General features: G+C 46.0%; 1 protein-coding gene across 2 annotated transcripts in view; it reads left to right on the top strand.

Moving 5' to 3' along the window:
* Positions 1-23,015, top strand: part of LOC110527420 (sodium channel protein type 2 subunit alpha) — a 48,326-nt gene extending 25,311 nt beyond the window's left edge. For both annotated transcript variants that reach the window (XM_036982843.1, XM_036982844.1), the window contains exons 10-27: positions 624-830; positions 1,604-1,867; positions 2,084-2,422; positions 2,669-2,798; positions 3,081-3,319; positions 7,685-7,858; positions 8,109-8,465; positions 8,711-9,256; positions 14,195-14,330; positions 14,810-14,964; positions 15,423-15,596; positions 15,906-16,028; positions 16,977-17,252; positions 18,077-18,130; positions 18,367-18,504; positions 19,853-19,957; positions 20,168-20,438; positions 20,558-23,015. In XM_036982843.1, the coding sequence (XP_036838738.1) occupies positions 624-830; positions 1,604-1,867; positions 2,084-2,422; positions 2,669-2,798; positions 3,081-3,319; positions 7,685-7,858; positions 8,109-8,465; positions 8,711-9,256; positions 14,195-14,330; positions 14,810-14,964; positions 15,423-15,596; positions 15,906-16,028; positions 16,977-17,252; positions 18,077-18,130; positions 18,367-18,504; positions 19,853-19,957; positions 20,168-20,438; positions 20,558-21,753 (4,884 nt within the window). In that variant the 3' untranslated portion in view covers positions 21,754-23,015. The remainder of the gene's footprint in view (positions 1-623; positions 831-1,603; positions 1,868-2,083; positions 2,423-2,668; positions 2,799-3,080; positions 3,320-7,684; positions 7,859-8,108; positions 8,466-8,710; positions 9,257-14,194; positions 14,331-14,809; positions 14,965-15,422; positions 15,597-15,905; positions 16,029-16,976; positions 17,253-18,076; positions 18,131-18,366; positions 18,505-19,852; positions 19,958-20,167; positions 20,439-20,557) is intronic.
* The last annotated feature ends 991 nt before the right edge of the window (positions 23,016-24,006 follow it).

Raw genomic sequence — 24,006 nt, 5'->3', positions numbered from 1 at the left:
CTCCCCTCCCTCTATCCTTCTCTCCCTCCCCTCCCTCTATCCTTCTCCCCCTCCCCTCCCTCTATCCCTCTTTCCCTCCCCTCCCTCTATCCCTCTTTCCCTCCCCTCCCTCTTTCCCTCTTTCCCCCTCCCTCTATCCCTCTCTCCCTCCCCTCCCTCTTTCCCTCTTTCCCTTCCCTACCTACCTCCTTATCACTCTCTCTCTCCCTCTATCCCTCTTTCCCTTCCCTACCTACCTCCTTATCACTCTCTCCCTCCCCTCCCTCTATTCCTCTCTCCCTCCCCTCCCTCTATCCCTCTCTCCCTCCCCTCCCTCTATCCCGCTTTCCCCCTCCCTCTATTCCTCGCTCCCTCCCCTCCCTTTATCCCTCTCTCCTTCCCCTCCCTCTATCCCTCCCTCTTTCCCTTCCCTACCTACCTTCTTATCACTCTCTCCCTCCCTCCCTCCCTCTCTATCTCTCCCTCCCTCTCTATATCTCTCTCTTTTCTTCTCTCTCTCTCTCTCTCTCTCCCTCCCTCCCTCCCCCTCCCTCCATTCTCCCCCCCCTCTCTCCCCCTCCCTCCATCCCCCCCCCCCCCCTCTCTCTCCCTCCACCGTCCCTCTCTCTCTCCCTCCCTCTTAGACCCTGCGAGCGGCGGGGAAGCCCTACATGATGTTCTTTGTGTTGGTGATCTTCCTGGGTTCCTTCTACCTGGTCAACCTGATCCTGGCTGTGGTGGCCATGGCCTACGACGAGCAGAACCAGGCCACCATAGAGGAGGCAGCCCAGAAGGAGGAGGAGTTCCAGGCCATGCTGGAGCAGCTCAAGAGACAACAGGAGGAGGCATTGGTATTGGCTGATTTCTGGTTGTGCATTTGCATTGCGGAGTTTGACCTTTTTATCATTTGCATTCGAGTAATCACGCAGACCGTCTTATCCAGAGCGACGACACAGTAGTCCTCCCTGTCTTTCTCTGTCTTTCCCTACCATGCCCTCTATTGCCCTTCTCTCTTAAATCCATAATCCTCTCTTACATAAGTATGTCTTGGTGCTTGCTTGGTGTCAAGCTTCTACAGACAATGGTGCTCCATTACTATGGAAACAAGAGGTAGATAAAGAAGGAATAATTACTCTGTGCAGTATTGGTAGTACAGTATTAGGTTCCGTGGAGGGAGGGAGGTTCCATCTGCTACACATCATTTCTTATTTACAATAACAGCTTGACCAATAGTCCAGCAATGCAATAATAACAAAAACATGGATTTCACAAAGATTTTATATACCGAGTACAATGTTGCTTTTGAAAAATGTTTGATGTTGTATCCCATGCTTTTTGTTGTTGTCAATGAATCCACAGGGATTAAGGTTGTGCAGGGCTTGTTATTATTTCAAAGAGCAATTGGGTTGTTCCCTTGCTTCTGGAACATATAACCTTTTAGTCTTTGTCAGTTTCGTTAAGAAAAACAGTCAGTTTGTGGGACAAAACACAGGCCTCCATTTTTAGAAGTTCTTTGAAGTTGATTTGGGTATTTGTGCTGCCTGCTGCTCTGCTCTGTGCTCTGTCCACCAAAGACGGGTGCCGGTTGCCATGACAACTGTGGTTGTGTGTGATTGGCTGGCAGGTTGCCGCGGCAGCAACCACAGAGAGCCACGAAGAGTACAGCGGGAGAGGGGGGCCCTCCTCAGAAGCCTCCTCAGGGACCTCCAAACTCAGCTCCAAGAGTGCCAAGGAGAGAATGAACCGTCAGAAGAAGAGAAAAGAGAGGGGCGAGCACGAGAAGTTCCACAAGTCCGAGTCAGAGGACAGTATCAAGAGGTTAAGCTTCCGGTTTTCGATAGATGCCAACCGGCTGTCCTACGAGAAGAGATGCTCCTCACCCAACCAGGCGAGTACACAGTGAGGGGAAAGGGCCATTGTCTTAGTCACCATTGTCCTCATTACCATCATCTTCCTCATCACTCCACTGGGCAGAGTGTCCTCTGAGCCACTCCAATCATGTTGATCTCCCTTCTTCTGTTTCATCGTCTCTATCACCTCCATCCTCCTCCTCTTTCTCAGTACTGATACCTTTCTCTCTCTCCTCCTTCTCCCCTTCCACCAGTCTCTCCTCAGTATCCGCGGCTCCCTCTTCTCCCCGAGGAGGAACAGCCGAGCTAGCCTGTTTAGCTTCCGAGGCCGCGCCCGCGATGTCTCCGATAATGACTTCGCCGACGACGAGCAAAGCACGTTCGAGGACACGGACAGCCGCCGCGGCTCCTTGTTCGTGCCTTGCCGTGCCGAGCGCCGCTCCAGCACGGTCAGTCAGACTAGCCTGGCCCCTCAGCGCGTCCTGCTGCCCGCCAACGGCAAGATGCACTGCACCGTGGACTGTAACGGCGTCGTCTCGCTAGTGGGAGGGACCTCGGTGCCCACCTCGCCTGTAGGACTGCTCCTGCCTGAGGTGAGCTATAGTTTTTATCAGTCCAGGCTCCAAATAGTATTACTTTTCTTTTGGTTGAGCCAGATGACACGGGTTTGCACTTTTCGGATTATTCTATTGGTTCCATTGCCCATCTAAAGTATTTGACAGAAAATAAATACTATTTGAAGTGAACCCAACATAGATGGTATAGTCATGGTTATGATCCCTCACAGGCCACCTGGTCCATACACTGAATAACTCTTCCAGATGTTTCTTTGTCTCCAGGGGACGACCACTGACTCTGAGATGAGGCTGAAGAAGAGGAGGTCTCGCCAGTCTTCCATGGCCTACCTAGATGAGCCAGCCAGAGCCAGAGCTATGAGTGTGGCCAGTATTCTCACCAACACCATGGAGGGTTGGTGTCACAACAAGTTCTCAAATAATATGTTATAATACCAGACCGATGAACCGAACATCTTGAAGACCCATAGCCTACAACAACCATTAGTTGTGTCGACGGTGAAGAATCTGTCTGTGCCCCGTCGATGTGCCCTTGAGCAAGGCACTTAACCCTAATTGCTCCTGTGAGTCGCTCTGAAGAAGAGCGTCTGCTAAATGACTAAATCGTTTTTTTAAAAAGGAGGGAAAATGTCATTAGAAAGTGTCACTAAAATGTGTCTGTTTTAACCCTTTCCAGAGCTTGAAGAGTCCAGGCAGAAGTGTCCACCATGCTGGTATAAGTTTGCCAACACCTATCTGATCTGGGACTGCTGTCCTATGTGGTTGAGTTTCAAGGGGATCGTCAACACGGTGGTGATGGACCCCTTCGTGGACCTGGCCATCACCGTCTGCATCGTACTCAACACCCTGTTCATGGCCATGGAACATTATCCCATGACCACGGAGTTCAACCACGTCCTCTCTGTCGGGAACTTGGTAAGTGTTCGACATTATTGAGGTAAACTTGCAAGGCTTTATCGAAATATCAAGCTGTTAAAGATAGGCTGTTACTGGGGTGGTTTTCTCCCCTAACGGCCATTTCTAATTGTATATTTTTTTCTTCATTCAATGCATCGTATATATTTAGATATTTTTTTACTCCCAAACCATTTACTCAGCAATCTGATAGCATATGTCAAAATGAATCGTGAAATAGAAACACAGATGAATAAATGCCTTACATAGTACATCTATTGAACAATACTTCACAATACATAAATCAAATCAAATCAAAATCAAATCCAAATCAAATCGAATTTATTTATATAGCCCTTCGTACATCAGCTGATATCTCAAAGTGCTGTACAGAAACCCAGTCTAAAACCCCAAACAGCAAGCAATGCAGGTGTAGAAGCACGGTGGCTAGGAAAAACTCCCTAGAAAGGCCAAAACCTAGGAAGAAACCTAGAGAGGAACCAGGCTATGTGGGGTGGCCAGTCCTCTTCTGGATGTGCCGGGTGGAGATTATAACAAAACATGGTCAAGATGTTCAAATGTTCATAAATGACCAGCATGGTCGAATAATAATAAGGCAGAATAGTTGAAACTGGAGCAGCAGCACAGTCAGGTGGACTGGGGACAGCAAGGAGTCATCATGTCAGGTATTCCTGGGGCATAGTCCTAGGGCTCAGGTCCTCCGAGAGAGAGAAAGAAAGAGAGAATTAGAGAGAGCATATGTGGGATGGCCAGTCCTCTTCTGGCTGTGCCGGGTGGAGATTATAACAGAACATGGCCAAGATGTTCAAATGTTCATAAATGACCAGCATGGTCGAATAATAATAAGGCAGAACAGTTGAAACTGGAGCAGCAGCACAGCCAGGTGGACTGGGGACAGCAAGGAGTCATCATGTCAGGTAGTCCTGGGGCATGGTCCTAGGGCTCAGGTCCTCCAAGAGAGAGAAAGAGAGAAGGAGAGAATTAGAGAACGCACACTTAGATTCACACAGGACACCAAATAGGACAGGAGAAGTACTCCAGATATAACAAACTGACCCTAGCCCCCCGACACATAAACTACTGCAGCATAAATACTGGAGGCTGAGACAGGAGAGGTCAGGAGACACTGTGGCCCCATCCGAGGACACCCCCGGACAGGGCCAAACAGGAAGGATATAACCCCACCCACTTTGCCAAAGCACAGCCCCCACACCACTAGAGGGATATCTTCAACCACCAACTTACCATCCTGAGACAAGGCTGAGTATAGCCCACAAAGACCTCCGCCACGGCACAACCCAAGGGGGGGGGGGGGGGGGGGGGGGCGCCAACCCAGACAGGATGACCACATCAGTGACTCAACCCACTCAGGTGACGCACCCCCTCCAGGGACGGCATGAGAGAGCCCCAGTAAAGCCAGTGACTCAGCCCCTGTAATAGGGTTAGAGGCAGAGAATCCCAGTGGAAAGAGGGGAACCGGCCAGGCAAAGACAGCAAGGGCGGTTCGTTGCTCCAGAGCCTTTCCGTTCACCCTCCCACTCCTGGGCCAGACTACACTCAATCATATGACCCACTGAAGAGATGAGTCTTCAGTAGAGACTTAAAGGTTGAGACCGAGTTTGCGTCTCTGACATGGGTAGGCAGACCGTTCCATAAAAATGGAGCTCTATAGGAGAAAGCCCTGCCTCCAGCTGTTTGCTTAAAAATTCTAGGGACAATTAGGAGGCCTGCGTCTTGTGACCGCAGCATACGTGTAGGTATGTACGGCAGGACCAAATCAGAGAGATAGGTAGGAGCAAGCCCATGTAATGCTTTGTAGGTTAGCAGTAAAACCTTGAAATCAGCCCTTGCTTTGACAGGAAGCCAGTGTAGAGAGGCTAGCACTGGAGTAATATGATCAAATTTTTTGGTTCTAGTCAGGATTCTAGCAGCCGTATTTAGCACTAACTGACGTTTATTTAGTGCTTTATCCGGGTAGCCGGAAAGTAGAGCATTGCAGTAGTCTAACCTAGAAGTGACAAAAGCATGGATTAATTTTTCTGCATCATTTTTGGACAGAAAGTTTCTGATTTTTGCAATGTTACGTAGATGGAAAAAAGCTGTCCTTGAAATGGTCTTGATATGTTCTTCAAAAGAGAGATCAGGGTCCAGAGTAACGCCGAGGTCCTTCACAGTTTTATTTGAGACGACTGTACAACCATTAAGATTAATTGTCAGATTCAATAGAAGATCTCTTTGTTTCTTGGGACCTAGAACAAGCATCTCTGTTTTGTCCGAGTTTAAAAGTAGAAAGTTTGCAGCCATCCACTTCCTTATGTCTGAAACACATTCTTCTAGCAAGGGCAATTTTGGGGCTTCACCATGTTTAATTGAGATGTACAGCTGTGTGTCATCCGCATAGCAGTGAAAGTTAACATTATGTTTTCGAATAACATCCCCAAGAGGTAAAATATATAGTGAAAACAATAGTGGTCCTAAAACGGAACCTTGAGGAACACCGAAATTTACAGTTGATTTGTCAGAGGACAAACCATTCACAGAGACAAACTGATATCTTTCCGACAGATAAGATCTAAACCAGGCCAGAACTTGTCCGTGTAGACCAATTTGGGTTTCCAATCTCTCCAAAAGAATGTGGTGATCGATGGTATCAAAAGCAGCACTAAGGTCTAGGAGCACGAGGACAGATGCAGAGCCTCGGTCCGATGCCATTAAAATGTAATTTACCACCTTCACAAGTGCCGTCTCAGTGTTATGATGGGGTCTAAAACCAGACTGAAGCATTTCGTATACATTGTTTGTCTTCAGGAAGGCAGTGAGTTGTTGCGCAACAGCCTTTTCTAAAAATTTTGAGAGGAATGGAAGATTCGATATAGGCCGATAGTTTTTTATATTTTCTGGGTCAAGGTTTGGCTTTTTCAAGAGAGGCTTTATTACTGCCACTTTTAGTGAGTTTGGTACACATCCGGTGGATAGAGAGCCGTTTATTATGTTCAACATAGGAGGGCCAAGCACAGGAAGCAGCTCTTTCAGTAGTTTAGTTGGAATAGGGTCCAGTATGCAGCTTGGTTTAGAGGCCATGATTATTTTCATCATTGTGTCAAGAGATATAGTACTAAAACACTTGAGCGTCTCTCTTGATCCTAGGTCCTGGCAGAGTTGTGCAGACTCAGGACAACTGAGCTTTGAAGGAATACGCAGATTTAAGGAGGAGTCCGTAATTTGCTTTCTAATAATCATAATCTTTTCCTCAAAGAAGTTCATGAATTTATCACTGCTAAAGTGAAAGTCATCCTCTCTTGGGGAATGCTGCTTTTTAGTTAGCTTTGCGACAGTATCAAAAAGGAATTTCGGATTGTTCTTATTTTCCTCAATTAAGTTAGAAAAATAGGATGATCGAGCAGCAGTAAGGGCTCTTCGGTACTGCACAGTACTGTCTTTCCAAGCTAGTCGGAAGACTTCCAGTTTGGTGTGGCGCCATTTCCGTTCCAATTTTCTGGAAGCTTGCTTCAGACCTCGGGTATTTTCTGTGTACCAGGGAGCTAGTTTCTTATGAGAAATGTTTTTAGTTTTTAGGGGTGCAACTGCATCTAGGGTATTGCGCAAGGTTAAGTTGAGTTCCTCAGTTAGGTGGTTAACTGATTTTTGTCCTCTGGCGTCCTTGGGTAGACAGAGGGAATCTGGAAGGACATCAAGGAATCTTTGTGTTGTCTGTGAATTTATAGCACGACTTTTGATGATCCTTGGTTGGGGTCTGAGCAGATTATTTGTTGCAATTGCAAACGTAATAAAATGGTGGTCCGATAGTCCAGGATTATGAGGAAAAACATTAAGATCCACAACATTTATTCCATGGGACAAAACAAGGTCCAGCGTATGACTGTGACAGTGAGTGGGTCCAGAGACATGTTGGACAAAACCCACTGAGTCGATGATGGCTCCGAAAGATACATCAGAAACAGTTACAAATGATAGAGATCCATTCCTGGATGGACAGGTCTGGTGGATAAGAGTTCCCGAAATGTCCGCTGCTGCTTTATTCATGTCTAATGAATTTGTAAGGAAAATCTCTTGCGCCTGATATAGCTTCTCCTCAAAGTCACACGTGGCACCTTCCAAATCCCCAATCTGTTATTTTTCACAGTTTCATTGTCTAAGTCTATTTTAGAAGATTCAGCCACCAAGTTGGCCACATACTATTGAAACTGTATACAGCGATGTACATCTATCCACTATCCATAGGTCCAAAATAAGTATGGCTAGCCAAGCTTAACCCACACACTACCCACACAACCACTAACACTCATTCTATGGAAGTATGTCTAACCGTGCTCAAATCTAACTACTGCCTCTGTCTCTGTGTAGGTGTTCACGGGCATCTTCACGGCTGAGATGTGTTTCAAGCTAATCGCTCTGGACCCCTACTACTACTTTCAACAGGGATGGAACATATTTGACGGCATCATCGTCAGTCTGAGTCTGATGGAGCTCGGCCTGGCCAATGTAGAGGGCCTGTCTGTGCTCCGGTCTTTCCGATTGGTGAGATCCCACTTCTGACACCAGTTTCTCCCGAGTCGACCCTGTCAGAGCAGATTGTGTACCTTCTAGTTGACACATTTCTACGGGAGACATAACTATACTACCCTTCCTTAGCGGAATAACAGTTGCTCTTTCTTTTATGTACTCCTTGATACAGTCCTTTGTTCATTGATGTTCGCTAGATATTAATACCGTAGTCACAACCGGGGACAACAAAATGAACTCCTGATGTGATTCTTCTTGTCAACAGTTGAGGGTGTTCAAACTGGCCAAGTCTTGGCCCACCCTGAACATGCTGATCAAGATCATCGGTAACTCGGTGGGAGCGCTGGGTAACTTGACACTGGTCCTAGCCATCATCGTGTTCATCTTCGCCGTGGTGGGCATGCAGCTGTTCGGCAAGAGCTACAAGGAGTGTGTGTGTAAGATCGCAGACAACTGCCAGCTGCCCCGCTGGCACATGCACGACTTCTTCCACTCGTTCCTCATCGTGTTCCGAGTGCTGTGCGGGGAGTGGATCGAGACCATGTGGGACTGTATGGAGGTGGCTGGCCAGAGCATGTGTCTCATCGTCTTCCTGATGGTCATGGTTATAGGGAACCTGGTGGTAGGTGGTTGTACTGTCGTCATTGTATATCCCAGAATCCCCATACCTATGGATGGTATCACTGTACTTGTGATGAATCTTTTGTGGTCAATATCTGGGACAGCAGATATGTTTTAAGCATTGCCATATTCACGTGAAATGCAATTTTCAATTTGACCTGAATCTCCAAATGAACAACTGAACCCAGATCAGAATGGCCTCCAACTCTCCTCCCTCCTGGTCCTTTCCTCCCTCTGTCTCTGCAGGTCCTGAATCTGTTCCTGGCCCTGCTGCTCAGCTCCTTTAGCGCCGACAACCTGGCGGCCACAGACGACGACAGCGAGATGAACAACCTGCAGATCGCTGTGGGCCGCATCCAGAGGGGCGTGGCCTGGGTCAAGGTGACCATCCGACAGGTCATTCAGAGCCTGTTCCTCGGGGGCGGAGCCAGCAAAGGGGTCAAGGAGGGGTCACTGGAGGAGGGCAAGACCCTGGACGAGCTCCACAGCTCCATCAACGGCAAGGGGGGCAACTGCATCTCAAATCACACGTTGGTCGAGATCAGTAAAGATCCGAGTGGGGTCTATCTGAAGGAGGGGAACGGGCGGCCCGGAGGGGGGCTGGGGGTGGGGTTAGGAGACAGTACGGAGAATTACCCGAAGGAGGAGTGCAACTACATGTCGTTCATCCACAACCCCAGCCTTACGGTGAGTGTTCCCATCGCGGTGTGCGAGTCAGACTTTGAGACCGCTATCACGGAGGACTTCAGCAGCGACTCGGCCTCCGAGGAAATGTCGTTGGGCAGCAAAGAGGTAAGAGGTTTGACTAGAGACCCTGTGCTGCTCTGTTCAGTAGAAACGAGCACAGTCCCATCACATCTTTTAATTGTGGTATCTTTGAGTGGTGTCTGTGTTAGTTTTGAGTGGTGTCTGTGTTAGTTTTGAGTGGTGTCTGTGTTAGTTTTGAGTGGTGTCTGTGTTAGTTTTGAGTGCTGTCTGTGTTAGTTTTGAGTGGTGTCTGTGTTAGTTTTGAGTGCTCTCTGTGTTAGTTTTGAGTGGTGTCTGTGTTAGTTTTGAGTGCTGTCTGTGTTAGTTTTGAGTGGTGTCTGTGTTAGTTTTGAGTGGTGTCTGTGTTAGTTTTGAGTGGTGTCTGTGTTAGTTTTGAGTGCTGTCTGTGTTAGTTTTGAGTGGTGTCTGTGTTAGCTTTGAGTGGTGTCTGTGTGTCACATCTGGGTCAAATACACTATCCCAAATACTGGAGGTGCCGTGATTTAGCTTGACCTTAAGCGAAGTGGGCGCTTTTGGGACTATTCCATTGGTTTACACTTTTGGGACAATTCCATTGGTTTACACTTTTGGGATGATTCCATTATTTAACACTATTGGGACTGTTCCATTGGTTTACTAGCCTTGTGAACCATAACTAACCAGGTGTGCTCCCGTTTCATGTCATGTGTAGTGAAACAGAATGTGAACTCGGGAGATCAGGATGGTTGAACAAGGCTTATTGGATTACAAATGTTGGACTATTCCATTGGTTTACACTTTTGGGACTGTGCCATTGGTTCCATTTTGTCAGGCAAGCTAAATACAGCGCAACTCTATGGTATTTCAACGTTTTTGTCATATGTATTTGACCAAGAACTGCTGTGTTTGACGCAGATCTGTAAACAGAATCAGTGGTGAAGTGGAAGGGACATAATCGGCGTTCATCTCGCCAGGCGTTTAGCTACCTAAAGAGGAAGAATGCATTGGAAATATAGGCAGCGTTACTTTGTTCACCTATTCTTTTTTTACCACTACACATCAATGGATAGAATCTGAGAAGTCCAGACTTTCCAGAGGCAGTTACCAGCTAGATATTTTGCTGACTCATTGAGTCATTGCATCATGTCTTTCGAGCCTAGTCCACTATCCAGGGAGTTGTAGTGTACTTTTATAAAGCCCTAAGCGTCAAAACAATGACGTTGCATAAGACGACCGTACAGTCACTACAGATAATGAGTCAGAATGGCCTATGGCGCAAGTAGCAGGTCGTTTCTGGATGTTTTCATTCGATATCTATAATGGGCTGATGTGTGTGTGTTATCTGGTTGACTGAGTATACTCATGGATGTGTGTGGAGGCTCATGGATGTGTGTGGAGGCTCATGGATGTGTGTGGAGGCTCATGGATGTGTGTGGAGGTTCATGGATGTGTGTGGAGGCTCATGGATGTGTGTGGAGGCTCATGGATGTGTGTGGAGGTTCATGGATGTGTGTGGAGGCTCATGGATGTGTGTGGAGACTCATGGGCTGTGTGTGGAGGCTCATGGATGTGTGTGGACGCTGATTTCTCACACATTTAATCCCAGTCATTGGAAATCACACCAGTGAGATTTTAAAATCAACAACATCTCTATGACATTTTTAATGGACAGTAAATGAAGGCCGGAAGACAGATAAAGGACTTAAAGTATCCCACTCACTGGCCCACACACACACACACACACACACACACACACACACACACACACACACACACACACACACACACACACATACAACATTCTGAAGCAGTCTGTTTTAGAGACATAATGTCCCGTTAGGCTAGGAGGGTCAGGTGGCCCCGCCCCCACATCTCCAGACGAGAGCCAGGGACAGGGAGTGGAGTGGAGCTGAGCCGACCTACGGCAGTGTCGCCAACCTGCCCCCAGCCAACTCCTTCGGTTATTAGATAAAGCTAGCCTGGTCTGTTTCTGGCCATGACTCCCCATGCCCCAAATATGCATTAGAAGCCACTGCTGATCCCCTATCCCCCTTCTCCCTTATAAATAATAGCTTCTAATTAGTCTATTTATTGGGAACGGGATCATGAACCGTGTGTGTGTGTGTGTGTGTGTGTGATTTTGTGCTACGAACAGTACAGGGTCAATTGTGGCCCTCACAAACTGTTCAATCCTATTCTATATCATGCTAGAGCCTTGTCATCTAACGTGTATCTGCATGGAAGTGTTTCTCTGTGGATAACCTGTGTCGCTATGTGCCTGGCAGCTGATGAAAACAGACATAGAGGTTGTACTGTACATTATGTGCTGGCTCACGTTTGTATCACTCTACCTTGCTTAACCCACCGTTTGTTATTGCAGCTGTGTTACAGACGCTCACAAGGTTGTCAGTGAGAGAGAGGAGACTTGTAAGACCATTTTATTCTACATAGCACTAACCATGAGGACTGCCTATGCCATTTAACAGAACCAACCAATACTTGTCTTGCATTTGTTTCAATGGATTGCCTATTTTTTCGTTCTCTGCCTGAATAAACCCCTCCCCACCTGCTTTGTATTTTATCTCATTTTTTATTTCTAATTTGATCATCAGGCTTTTTTGTACTTTCCACACCATTATGAATGAGCTGCACCCACTTTTCCCATTGATAGGTGGAGTCATGTGACTTGTTTTGGATTTCCTTGCTTGGTTTGTATTGATTTTGGAGGTGATTCACATTGTACACCCCAAGATTGGAAAAAAATAACAGAGAATTGATGAAGAGAGAAAATGAGGAGAGGAAGAGACAAAGATTAAATTCATACGTTTTGCCCAAAGTACTGTAGGTTAAGATCACGAGGGTTACATTTTCTCCCTGTGCAGATCTAGCCAATGTTTTGGAGTCTGAATATTAGTCTCTTTGAACCCCTGGTAGATTAGTGGTGGCATACCGTCAGCCATACCATACTGATGCAGCAATTATAGCAAGCAATTGAAATCAAGACACAAATTACATATTGCCTTCCTAAGGCATGGCAGGAGGGCACCCTCAATTTATATATAGCCTTCACCCTGAACAAAGAGAGAGAGAGATGGCAGAGAGAGAGGGAGACTGGGAAAGAGAGAAGATGTGTGAAAGAGTAGAGAGAGGGAGGGAGGGAGACGGAAAGGACGGAAGCAAGCCGGATGAGAAAATGTGTGAGACAGAGGGAGAATGTGTGTGAGAGAGGTATAGAGAGGGTGAGGAAGGAAGGAATAGAGAACATGTGCGAGAGGGGGGATATAATATGTGTGAGAGAGAGAGAGCGGTGTAGAGAGAGAAAGAAAGAGTTAGAGAGAGCGCCACCCCTCCTTCTGGAACATTGTGTATCTCGGGGCGGGAGGGGCGTGGAGCGGGCAGGGCAGCATGCTTCCATCATTCCCACTACGTATTAGCTGGGTCCCACGGCAATCAGACCTGCTGCACTGTCGAGTACTGATGGCATGTTACTCCTCTGTCTGCCAGCCAGCCTGACGCCCCAAACTCCCTAAAGATTGCAGCATGTTTTACCAATGAAAACAGGACAGGGATTCCAACCTACGGAGCTAAGCGAGGCCTTCTCACCATACAGTACACAGAACACTGTATTTCGTTTTTTTTTAAAGTGTATTTAACCTTTATTTAACTAGGTAAGTCAGTTAAGAACAAATTCTTATTTACAATGACGGCCTACTCCGGCCAAACCCGAACCCGGGACGACGCTGGGCCAATTGTGCGCCGCCCTATGGGACTCCCAATCACAGCCAGTTGTGATACAGCCTGGAAATCTAACCAGGGTCTGTAGTGACGCCTCTAGCACTGAGATGCAGTGCCTTAGACCGCTGTGCCACTCGGGAGCCAAATCAGCATATAGATTATATTTTTTATATATATATATAAAAATATCTCTAGTACTGTATTATGGATGACTTGCATGGATTGCAGGGCTCTAATGTCAAAGTGTGCATTATAATCCAATGCTTATCCTACCAATAGCAAAGAATAAGGACAGTAGTACTAGTCAGCCCCAGAGATCCCTCCAACATGATTTCCTTTTAGTGGGACATTTCCTTTTAGTCTCCAGTGGATAATCACAACAGAGTACCCCATTTAGCTGTGTCTCCCCTGTATGTTTTCTGGGTAGCATGGTAACACTGCATCTAATGTTATATTAGTATTCATGATATTATTATTATCGGATAGCTCCAGACCACATGCTGTCTTGTAAACAGTGCACAGTACTGGGTTTTGCTGGTTAGCTAACGTGGTAATACCCATTTATTTTCCCGAAACAGAGACCGAAGCTTGTGAACACTGTTTTTTTTTAAGGATGGGCAAAAAAATGTGTTTTCATGTCAAAGAGGAGAATGTTCAGTATTTCGGGGGAGGGAGGGAAGAGGGGGGAATTGATTCGTTATCGTCTTTTGATCGATGGGGCTATCAACCAATCAAATCCTGGGCCATTTTTCAGTGGACATGAAAATCCGTCAGCCTACGTTCTCTTGCTTGTTTTCCGATTTCAGGATTGGAAATGCACTGGAATACTGCATGCCCCCTTCGACTGTCTGAGCCGATATCAAACATACCCACAGTGCATTGTAACACTAACCTCTCCGTGTAGCGTGTATTGTTGCTACCAGGTGCTGTGTGATTGGATATCCCCTGATCAAACTGATCCCAAAGCCTGTAGGTACGTTTGATCGACGCTGCATGTAATGATGATTATAATGATGAAAAGGGTCCAACTCTTGAGTTTATATTTAAGCCAAAGTCATGTCTCCAGTCCAGACCAAAGTATCTGGTGGGACTACTGTACTGTTACAGTCCATGACAATGGAGAATGAACCATTGCAAGAATCTCAAGATCTCTAGTAGCTCAGAAGGTTTTCTCCTCTATGGAGGGAGCTGGTGAGAAGGGCTGGGGCTGTGTTACTGTAGACATTGTCTGGTTAAATGTGCTGGTTCCCCCCCCCCCCCTCCGTATAGAAGCTACCTGTAGAGTCCCGGCAACCTACCTCGTCGGAGGGCAGCTCGGTGGATATCGGGCCCCCGGGGGATGGAGCTGAGTCAGTGGAGCTGGAGGACGAGGAGTCAGAGGACCCAGAGAACTGCTTCACTGATGGTGAGGGAGGGAGGGAGGATTTGGGGGAGAGGATGAGGAAGAGGGGGGGGGGGGCTGGCGAGAGGAAGGTTTGAGAGAGACTGACAGAGACAGAAGCTTTATCTTTGACATACTTTGTCCTTTCAAACATTAGAAGTAGTCTAAAGGGAATTCCGAGCTCTGATAGGGGGGCAACTGTTTGAAAAATGGGAGGACAGTTTTGTTTCAGTCAAGGACAAGGCATTATTTTATCGACTCTCTCTCTCTCTCTCTGTCTCTGTCTCTGTCTCTCCCTCTCTCTCTCTCTCTCTCTCTCTCTCTCTCTCTCTCTGTCTTTCTCTGTCTCTCCCTCTCTCTGATTCTCTCTCTCTGTGTCTCTCTCTGTCTCTCTCTATCTCTCTGTCTCTCTCTCCCTCTCTCTGTCTCTCTCTCTCTCTCTCTCTCTCTCTCTCTCTCTCTCTCTCTCTCTCTCTCTCTGTCTCTCTCTCTGTCTCTCCCAGGCTGTGTGCTCAGGTTCCAGTGTTGCCAGGTCAACGTTGAGCAGGGCAAGTGGAAGGTGTGGTGGACCTTGAGGAAGACGTGTTTCATCATCGTGGAACACAACTGGTTCGAGACCTTAATCATTTTCATGATCCTGCTCAGCAGTGGCGCTCTGGTGAGTGGCTGCTGCTCACCTGGCCTGTGTAATGGTGTACCGCTCCTTTAAGGAAAGTCAAGTAAACGTGGGCTCTAGTTGTCTTTGCATCACAATGGGAGTGTCAAATAATTACAGTCTGCTTACTTTGATGTAGAGTGAAGATGAGCTTTATGGCTTCTTGGTTAGACTGACCCTTCTGCTTTGAACTGAAAACTGAAACGTTGATTGATCAGAGTGTACTCCTCAGTAGGGTTGAGTCTGGACAGGGAAAACTCTGATCCATATGCATAACTAGGGCCCAGAGTATTTCCTGGTCAGGTTTTGTGTTCAGAAAAAACTCAGAGCCCTACATTTGACCCCCCCAAAAAACAACCTACTGTGTGTGACTCAAAACACTTGACAAACATGACCTTAGCCCAGACCTCAGACACTGTCAACTATCTGATGCTTGATTCCTTGTTTGTGTCTCCGTGTAGGCGTTTGAAGACATTTACATAGAGCAGAGGAAGACCATTAAGATAGTGCTGGAGTACGCAGACAAAGTCTTCACTTATATCTTCATCCTGGAGATGCTGCTGAAGTGGGTGGCCTACGGATTCAAGAAGTACTTCACCAACGCCTGGTGTTGGCTGGACTTCCTCATTGTTGATGTATGTATTTGCTGGAGTTATATGCGAACTCCGTACATACATGATGACCTTGAACGGGCTTTGTCAGTAGATTCATTCAAATCTTAGCTTTGGCTAGAAATTGAAAGTGATTTGATTAATTTTGTGATCATTCCTTCACCAATTGGAATGAATGGAAATCACATTACATTTTTTTAACCCATGTGCCGCACATACCTCTCCTTGTGCAAATGTCTCTCCTGACATTGCTTATTTCTCTCTCTCTCTCTCTCTCTCTCTCTCTCTCTCTCTCTCTCTCTCTCTCTCTCTCTCTCTCTCTCTCTCTCTCAGGTGTCTCTGGTGAGCTTGGTAGCCAATGCGTTAGGCTACTCTGAGCTGAGTGCCATCAAGTCCCTACGAACACTGCGGGCCTTAAGACCCCTGAGGGCCTTGTCACGGTTCGAGGGCATGAGGGTAAGGGTTACTGGAGAACATGTTTCGTACTGAACTGCAATCAGAAAGAGCCTCTCAAGCAGCTTTTAGGATATTTGTTACGACAGAAAGTACACAGCAATTGAGTCTCTTGAAAATAACTAAATGTCAAAACTAAATGTAACTTATTTTAGGAGAGTAGTGCCTTGTTACATTTGACATCATGTAGAATTCTTAGCCGCAGTCCTTTTTAAGTGGCTGAGGCTTCTAGAAGGAGGAAAATAGGAACCAGTGATGTATTTTAAATGGACGCCTGTGAATAGAGCTGGATTTCGAGATACGTCTCTCGTCGTGTGTATCTGCGTGACGTTCTCCACATTGTGTCGATAGATTCTATATCGATGTTCTCTGACATTGCTCTGCCTCGATGTTGCTTGTGTGGGGCCTTTTGATGTGTAAATATGTTTCTTTGTGTGTCTTTTCATTTGCAGTAAAACACTTGTTGTGACTTCATCCTGACTCTTCTAAGGTTTTTTTTTTTCTGTTTTGAGTGGTTAAATGTGCTCCGTCGCCACTCCTTTGAAAGAGCGTCTCCTCCCTTTTCCTTTCCTCAAATAGTTAACTGTCAAACTCTTGTTAACCCTCTGTGGTAGTGCTAGTAACATGCTTTCTACTGAAAATAACACAGTGGAAATACTGTACACATATTCTCATGTGTTCCTAACACAATATCTCCATATTACCAGCTCTATTAACCCTCCCTATACATGTGTGATTATATTATTATTACATATGTTATCATCTATGGTAACCAGGTTTCTTGGATAAGCCTAGAAATACATGTTTTCTTGAGCGACAAGTGTGTGCATTTCAGCTTAAACTTTATCTCACTCAACAACTTGGGTCACATTACTTTCTAGTCCTATCCAGAGAAACCTCAGCGAACCGGTTGGACCGAGCCCTCTAACCGTGTCATCTGTGATTTGACAGGTGGTGGTGAACGCCCTCCTGGGTGCCATTCCGTCCATCATGAACGTGCTGCTGGTGTGTCTCATCTTCTGGCTCATCTTCAGCATCATGGGCGTCAATCTGTTCGCAGGGAAGTACTATCACTGCGTCAACACCACCAACGACGAGACCTTTCCCATCGAGGTGGTCAACAACAAGAGCGACTGTCTGGCCCTGGCCAATGACAGCGCCCGATGGAAGAATGTCAAGATCAACTTTGATAATGTCGGGGCCGGGTACTTGGCCTTGTTGCAAGTGGTGAGTGGGACAGTTTTCTGTTGCCGTTTTACATTGTTCAGGAAGATTATGCTTTAAATCTGGTTTAAAAGTGCAGTTATTATGAAATGTGTATATAATGTTCATTTACACTGAGTGAACAAAACATGAGGAAAACCTGCACTTTCCAACAAAGTCAAGGTATTGGAGTGGCCATCACAAAGCCCTATCCTCAATCCTATAGAAAATTTGTGGGCAGAACTGAAAAAGCATGTGCGAGCAAGGAGGCCCGACAATCCTGACTCAGTTACACCAGCTCTGTCAGGAGGATTGGGCCAAGATTCACCCAACTTATTGTGGGAAGCTTGTGGAAGGCTACCCGAAACGTTTGACCTAAGTTAAACAATTTAAAGGCAATGCTACCAAGTACTATTTGAGTGTATGTAAACTTCTGACCCACTGGGAATGTGATGAAAGAAATAAAAGCTGAAATAAATCATTCTCTCTATTATTATTCTGACATTTCACATTCTTAAAATAAAGTGGTGAACCTAACTGACCTAAGACAGGGAATTTTTACTAGGATTAAATGTCAGGAATTGTGAAAAACTGAGTTTAAATGTATTTGGCTAAGGTGTATGTTAACTTCCAACTTCACCTGTAGCTATGCACCTTTCACAGAGTATTGAGACTGTTCATTTCATATTTTCTACCTGCTACCAAAATAGCTCTCCTTAACTAAAAGTAGTGAAGAGGAGCCTGACTGCAAGGCTGCAGCTAGGGAACAGGGAAGTCAGATGTAAGCAACCACTCGAGAGTGACCCCTCAGAGAGTAACTCATTCTGTTCTCTGTTCTCTGCTCCTAGGCAACGTTCAAAGGTTGGATGGACATCATGTACGCAGCTGTGGACTCTCGTAATGTAAGTGTTTCTTTGGGGCTCTGGTCATGGAGAATGGCTGACAGTTTAAAGTCAGGTTGACTCTTGCATTTAAGGTTTTGAGCTGACATTTGATGGGGTTTTCGTGGCTTTTGTATAAAAATAAAAGTGTTTTTTTCCCTTAGGAATGACCTGTCAATAAGGGTTTGACTTGAATATGGTGTAATATGTGCTATGATTAGACATTTTGCTGTATATCTTTCTTGTTTGTGTTTCAGGTGGAACTTCAGCCCCAATATGAACAGAACCTCTACATGTATCTGTACTTCGTCATCTTCATCATCTTTGGCTCCTTCTTCACTCTCAACCTCTTCATTGGTGTCATCATTGACAACTTCAACCAACAGAAGAAAAAGATACGTATTCAGTATCAAAGAGGGGGAGGGGTGGGGCGGGGGCAATGCAAATAGTCTGGGTTGCCATTTGATTAGTTGTGCAGTAGTGACCAGGTGTTGGTTTACACTGCGATATTGTTAGCACATCTCTCAGCTAACCTGCTGCTAGCTGAGAGATGATTCATAATACAGCAGGCATATGAGTCAGACACACACACATTCACCTTCCAGTTGTTAAGAGAGCTAACACTGTGAATGCAGTCTCCATAATACAGAGACAGAGGAGACAAGAGAAGAAGAAAGAAAGAAAGAAAGATCAAGGAGAAAGAAGAGAGAGCGTAAAATAGCATGAGAGATATCGAGAGAAGAGAGGGATGAGAATGAGAGATCTGAAAAGGGTGCCTTGCCCTGAGCTAACAATGACTGAAAGAAACTGGAGCGAGAGACAGACAGACAGACACACACAGAGAGGGAGAGACAGACCAACAGACAGACAGAGAAACAGACACAGACAGACAGACAGACAGACAGACAGACAGACAGACAGACAGACAGACAGACAGACAGACAGACAGACAGACAGACAGACAGACAGACAGACAGAGCAACAGACAGACAGAGAAACAGACAGACCAACAGACAGACAGACAGACAGACAGACAGACAGACAGACAGACAGACAGACAGACAGACAGACAGAGAAACAGGCAGACCAACAGACAGATAGAGAAACAGACACAGACAGACAGACAGACAGACAGACAGACAGACAGACAGACAGACAGACAGACAGACAGATAGAGAAACAGACACAGACATACATACATACAGACAGACAGACAGACAGACAGACAGACAGACAGACAGACAGACAGACAGACAGACAGACAGACAGACAGACAGAGCAACAGACAGACAGAGAAACAGACAGACCAACAGACAGATAGAGAAACAGACAGACAGACAGACAGACAGACAGATAGAGAAACAGACACAGACATACATACAGACAGACAGACAGACAGACAGACAGACAGACAGACAGACAGACAGACAGACAGAGCAACAGACAGACAGAGAAACAGACAGACCAACAGACAGATAGAGAAACAGACAGACAGACAGACAGACAGACAGACAGACAGACAGACAGACAGACAGACAGACAGAGCAACAGACAGACAGAGAAACAGACAGACCAACAGACAGATAGAGAAACAGACACAGACAGACAGAGAAACAGACAGACCAACAGACAGATAGAGAAACAGACACAGACAGACAGATAGACAGACAGACAGACAGACAGACATACGCTCTGGGTGTACATGTGTTGGGTTTTTACCAGGTTTTGTATTGTTCCCTTTACTTTGGAGGTCAGGACATCTTCATGACAGAGGAACAGAAGAAGTACTACAATGCCATGAAGAAGCTCGGCTCCAAGAAGCCCCAGAAGCCTATTCCCAGGCCAACGGTTTGTCACATTCAAACAAACAGTAGCTCAAATATTCAAGACTGATTAAGAACGAATATTTAAGACTGATTTCTCATAGCAAAATAACAAATATTGTAAATCAATATTTATTTTGAATTCTCACTATAATGATCATTAAAAATATATATATATTTCTATCGCTCTCTACCTCTGTTTCTCTCTCTCCCTTCATCTGTCTTTCCGTTCTAGAATGCATTCCAAGGCTGTGTGTTTGACTTCGTAACTAAGCAGGCTTTCGACATTGTCATCATGATCCTCATCTGCCTCAACATGGTTACTATGATGGTGGAAGAGGATGACCAGACACCAGAGAGGGAAAAAATCCTCCACTGGATTAACTTTGTCTTTATAGTGCTCTTCACTGGGGAGTGTACGCTCAAAATGATATCCCTCCGCCATTACTACTTCACCATTGGCTGGAACGTGTTTGACTTTGTCGTTGTCATCCTTTCAATCGTAGGTAAGAACCCCGACTCTTCATAGTTGTTTGAATCAAAATGTAGCATTCAGAATGTTTGGAGTTGTAACTGAAAAATTGTTTGTGTTTAATTGGTGTGGTTTTTGTCTCTGTCCTTACAGGTATGTTTTTATCAGAATTGATTGAGAAGTACTTTGTTTCCCCAACGTTATTCCGAGTCATCCGACTTGCCAGAATCGGCCGCATCCTCCGTCTCATCAAGGGCGCCAAGGGCATCCGGACGCTTTTGTTCGCCTTGATGATGTCACTTCCTGCCCTGTTTAACATTGGCCTCCTGCTCTTCCTGGTCATGTTCATCTACGCCATCTTCGGCATGTCCAACTTCGCCTACGTCAAGCACGAGGCGGGAATCGACGACATGTTCAACTTCGAGACGTTCGGCAACAGCATGCTCTGCCTGTTCCAGATCACCACGTCAGCGGGCTGGGACGGCCTCCTGGCGCCCATCCTCAACAAGAAGGAGCCCGACTGTGACAGCCAGATGGAGCACCCGGGCACCTTGTACCGGGGAAACTGCGGCAACCCGCCAGTGGCCATGTTCTTTTTCGTCAGCTACATCATCATCTGTTTCCTCATCGTGGTCAACATGTACATCGCTGTCATCCTGGAGAACTTCAGCGTGGCCACCGAGGAGTCGGCCGAGCCGCTGAGCGAGGACGACTTTGAGATGTTCTACGAGGTGTGGGAGCGCTTCGACCCGGACGCCACGCAGTTCGTGGAGTACGACAAGCTGTCGGACTTTGCAGACGCTTTGGACCCACCGCTGCGAATGGCCAAGCCCAACCACATCCAGCTGATCAAAATGGATCTGCCCATGGTCAGCGGGGAGCGCATCCACTGCCTTGACATCCTGTTTGCCTTCACCAAGCGTGTCCTGGGAGAAGGCGAAGGCTTGGACCTCCTCCGGGGCCAGATGGAGGAGCGCTTCATGGCCTCCAATCCCTCCAAAGTATCCTACGAACCCATCACCAGTACCTTGCGGCGCAAGCAGGAAGACATGTCTGCCGTGGTGATCCAGAGGTCCTTCAGGCGCTACCTGGCCCGACTCGCCCTGAAGAAAGCAGCAGAGCTCTACAAGGAGCAGCCTAAAGGCAGCATGATGTGCGAGCTGGAGGACAAGGAGGTGCTGGTGATTGGGAAGTTTGCGGACAACTCCACCTCCACAGAGAAAATGGACATGACGTCCTCCACCGCCTCGCTGCCTTCGTACAACAGTGCCACAAAGTCGGAAAAGGACAAATATGAGAAAGAACAGAGGGAGAAAGAGGACAGAGAGAAAGATCTAAGAGGAAAATAAACAAGTGAACAAGAGGAGAAATGATGAGTACTGAGACATTTGCTTTGAAGGAAAACTTGTTTACAGTTTTGGATTATCGATGTATGCTAAATGCTAATGTGTTGGTGTAGGGTGTGTGGTGGTGTTGGGTGCTAGGCCAAACTGATATGTAGCTAGCTAAGGCTGAGGCCAGAGAGCAGGTTTGGAGCCATTTAAGGGGACTGTTCCAGGGGGTTACATAGTAACAAGGCAGGGGAAGATTATTGCTATGTATCACTGCCAGGAGTAAGTGAAAGACGGCGACTCAAAAAGCCGCTGCGAAACCGCTTGTGATTTTCTGTTGAGTGTTACTATCTGACACACCTGTGTATACTGTGAAGTTTTCTGTAGCTAGTGCTGCTGCTACCATCATACATCCAGTGTCTTGAATAACGGTCGCCGTGTTACTTAAGGTTCTTGCATTTTTGTATAACTTCTTTTTTTTTATGGTAAGGAATGTTTTATCGTGTAATTGTGAGAATGTGTCCACTGCTTTTCACGGTTTTAAGAACACCATGTACAGCAAAACTCAGCTACTTAACAAATCCATGTTCCAATACTAACACCACATGCGTTTTGTTACTCCCAGAACTGCTCAGGCCGCAGTTTTCGTGTATCCCTCTGGGAATAAGCATAGATACTGTATATGTAACTAACCGGGTCTCCTGCACACCACAAGACTGTGCTAGCCCACTGAGGTAAGGTCTGAGACTTAGCTCGGGGAGCTAACCCAGGTCTTCAGATCTCAGGCAAGGTTATTTATCACGTTAACGTTACATTATGCACACGCTTAATTCCACAACCTATCATCGTTTACACTTGGCAAAGATATATCTTGTACCTCTATATGAATTGCTGTTGTTCTCCCCACGCTGTTTCTATGAACACACCCACGGACACAGAGATCCTGAATGTACGTCAACAGATCCATTGGGAGTGATTCAATGAGATCTTCATCTTCGTAGACCTTCATTGTCACAAAGCAATGTGTCCGACAGATATATTTTAATCTCTCTCTCTCTCGCTCTCTCTCTCTCGCTCTCTCGCTCTCTCTCTGTCTCTCTCTCTCTCTCTGTGTCTCTCTCTCTCCCTGTGTCTCTCTCGGTCTCTCTCTCGCTCTCTCTCTCTCTCTCTCCCTCTCTCTCTCTCTCTCTCTCTCTCTCTCCACTCCTTGTTTCTGTCGAAACGCTCTTGTAAAGAAAGGTGACTAACAAAAATATAATAAAGGGAACACATTGATGGTCTTTTTCAACGGTGTCTAACTCCATTATAATATGTGCATTGAGTTTAGCACTCATCTGTACTGCCCACTGTGCTCATAGTTCATTAATGACTTTAATTCAAAGCCTGATTCTTTCAACATAGTGATTTGGTTCGATTTATAAATAGTATGGTGTACTATATAGACCCACAGTATGCATAACACATCCATTTGATGTAAGTGCACTTTTTTAGCTTTTAATGGCCACCCCCAAAGGGTATTATGTGAGCGTGTGTGTGACTGGGGGTCTACAGTTTACTTGTATTACAAGTATCATAAATAGTGCTTCTACTGTAGCTACTGTTGCTTTTTGAAGTAAGGTTTAGGTTGCCATTTTTCTACAACTTGTTTTACATTCTGCACACATTGACACATGAAACACGTGTATGGTCCACATTTCTGTAGATATGAACCATAAAGCAATCGGCAGCCATTTTTCCTTCAGGTAGTGTGTTAGTGAAGGGCATGCAGGTCAGGACTAGTATCAGCTCATCTGCTAACATGAATGGAAACGTTCTAAAGAATAAAGAGCATATTTGTTTTTACACACCTGTTACTTTCTGATAGAGCATAGCTTAAAAGAGAAAGGTATGACGATTGCTGGATATTGCTGTATATCTGGTTTGAAGGGGTCATCCATGTGGTTGAACTTCATGTTACACTGAAATGTATACATTTGCAAATGTGTGACAAGTGACATTTTTGTTAGAGCCAAAGATGTGACCACAAAACACAAAATCAAGATTTCTAAAATAAAACCGATTTTGGAACGCATTCTTTCTACACAGAATATTTTCAGTCAGATGGAACTGTTGCGTTATGCAATCTATTGTTAGCATGTTGAATGGTCAATAGGCAGCTGGGAGACAGACTGTATACGAGCTGTATACAGAGGGAGAGAGATTGAGATTACCCCCGCCCTTACTGCCTCAAAACACTGCTGAACCTGCCGCCAGATTCTCCCCTGCTGTTGC

The sequence above is a fragment of the Oncorhynchus mykiss genome, chromosome 7 (assembly GCF_013265735.2).
Source record: "Oncorhynchus mykiss isolate Arlee chromosome 7, USDA_OmykA_1.1, whole genome shotgun sequence".
Taxonomy (NCBI): domain Eukaryota; kingdom Metazoa; phylum Chordata; class Actinopteri; order Salmoniformes; family Salmonidae; genus Oncorhynchus; species Oncorhynchus mykiss.
The sequence above is the reverse complement of the archived record's forward strand: the minus strand, read 5'-3'. Positions and strand labels throughout refer to the sequence as shown.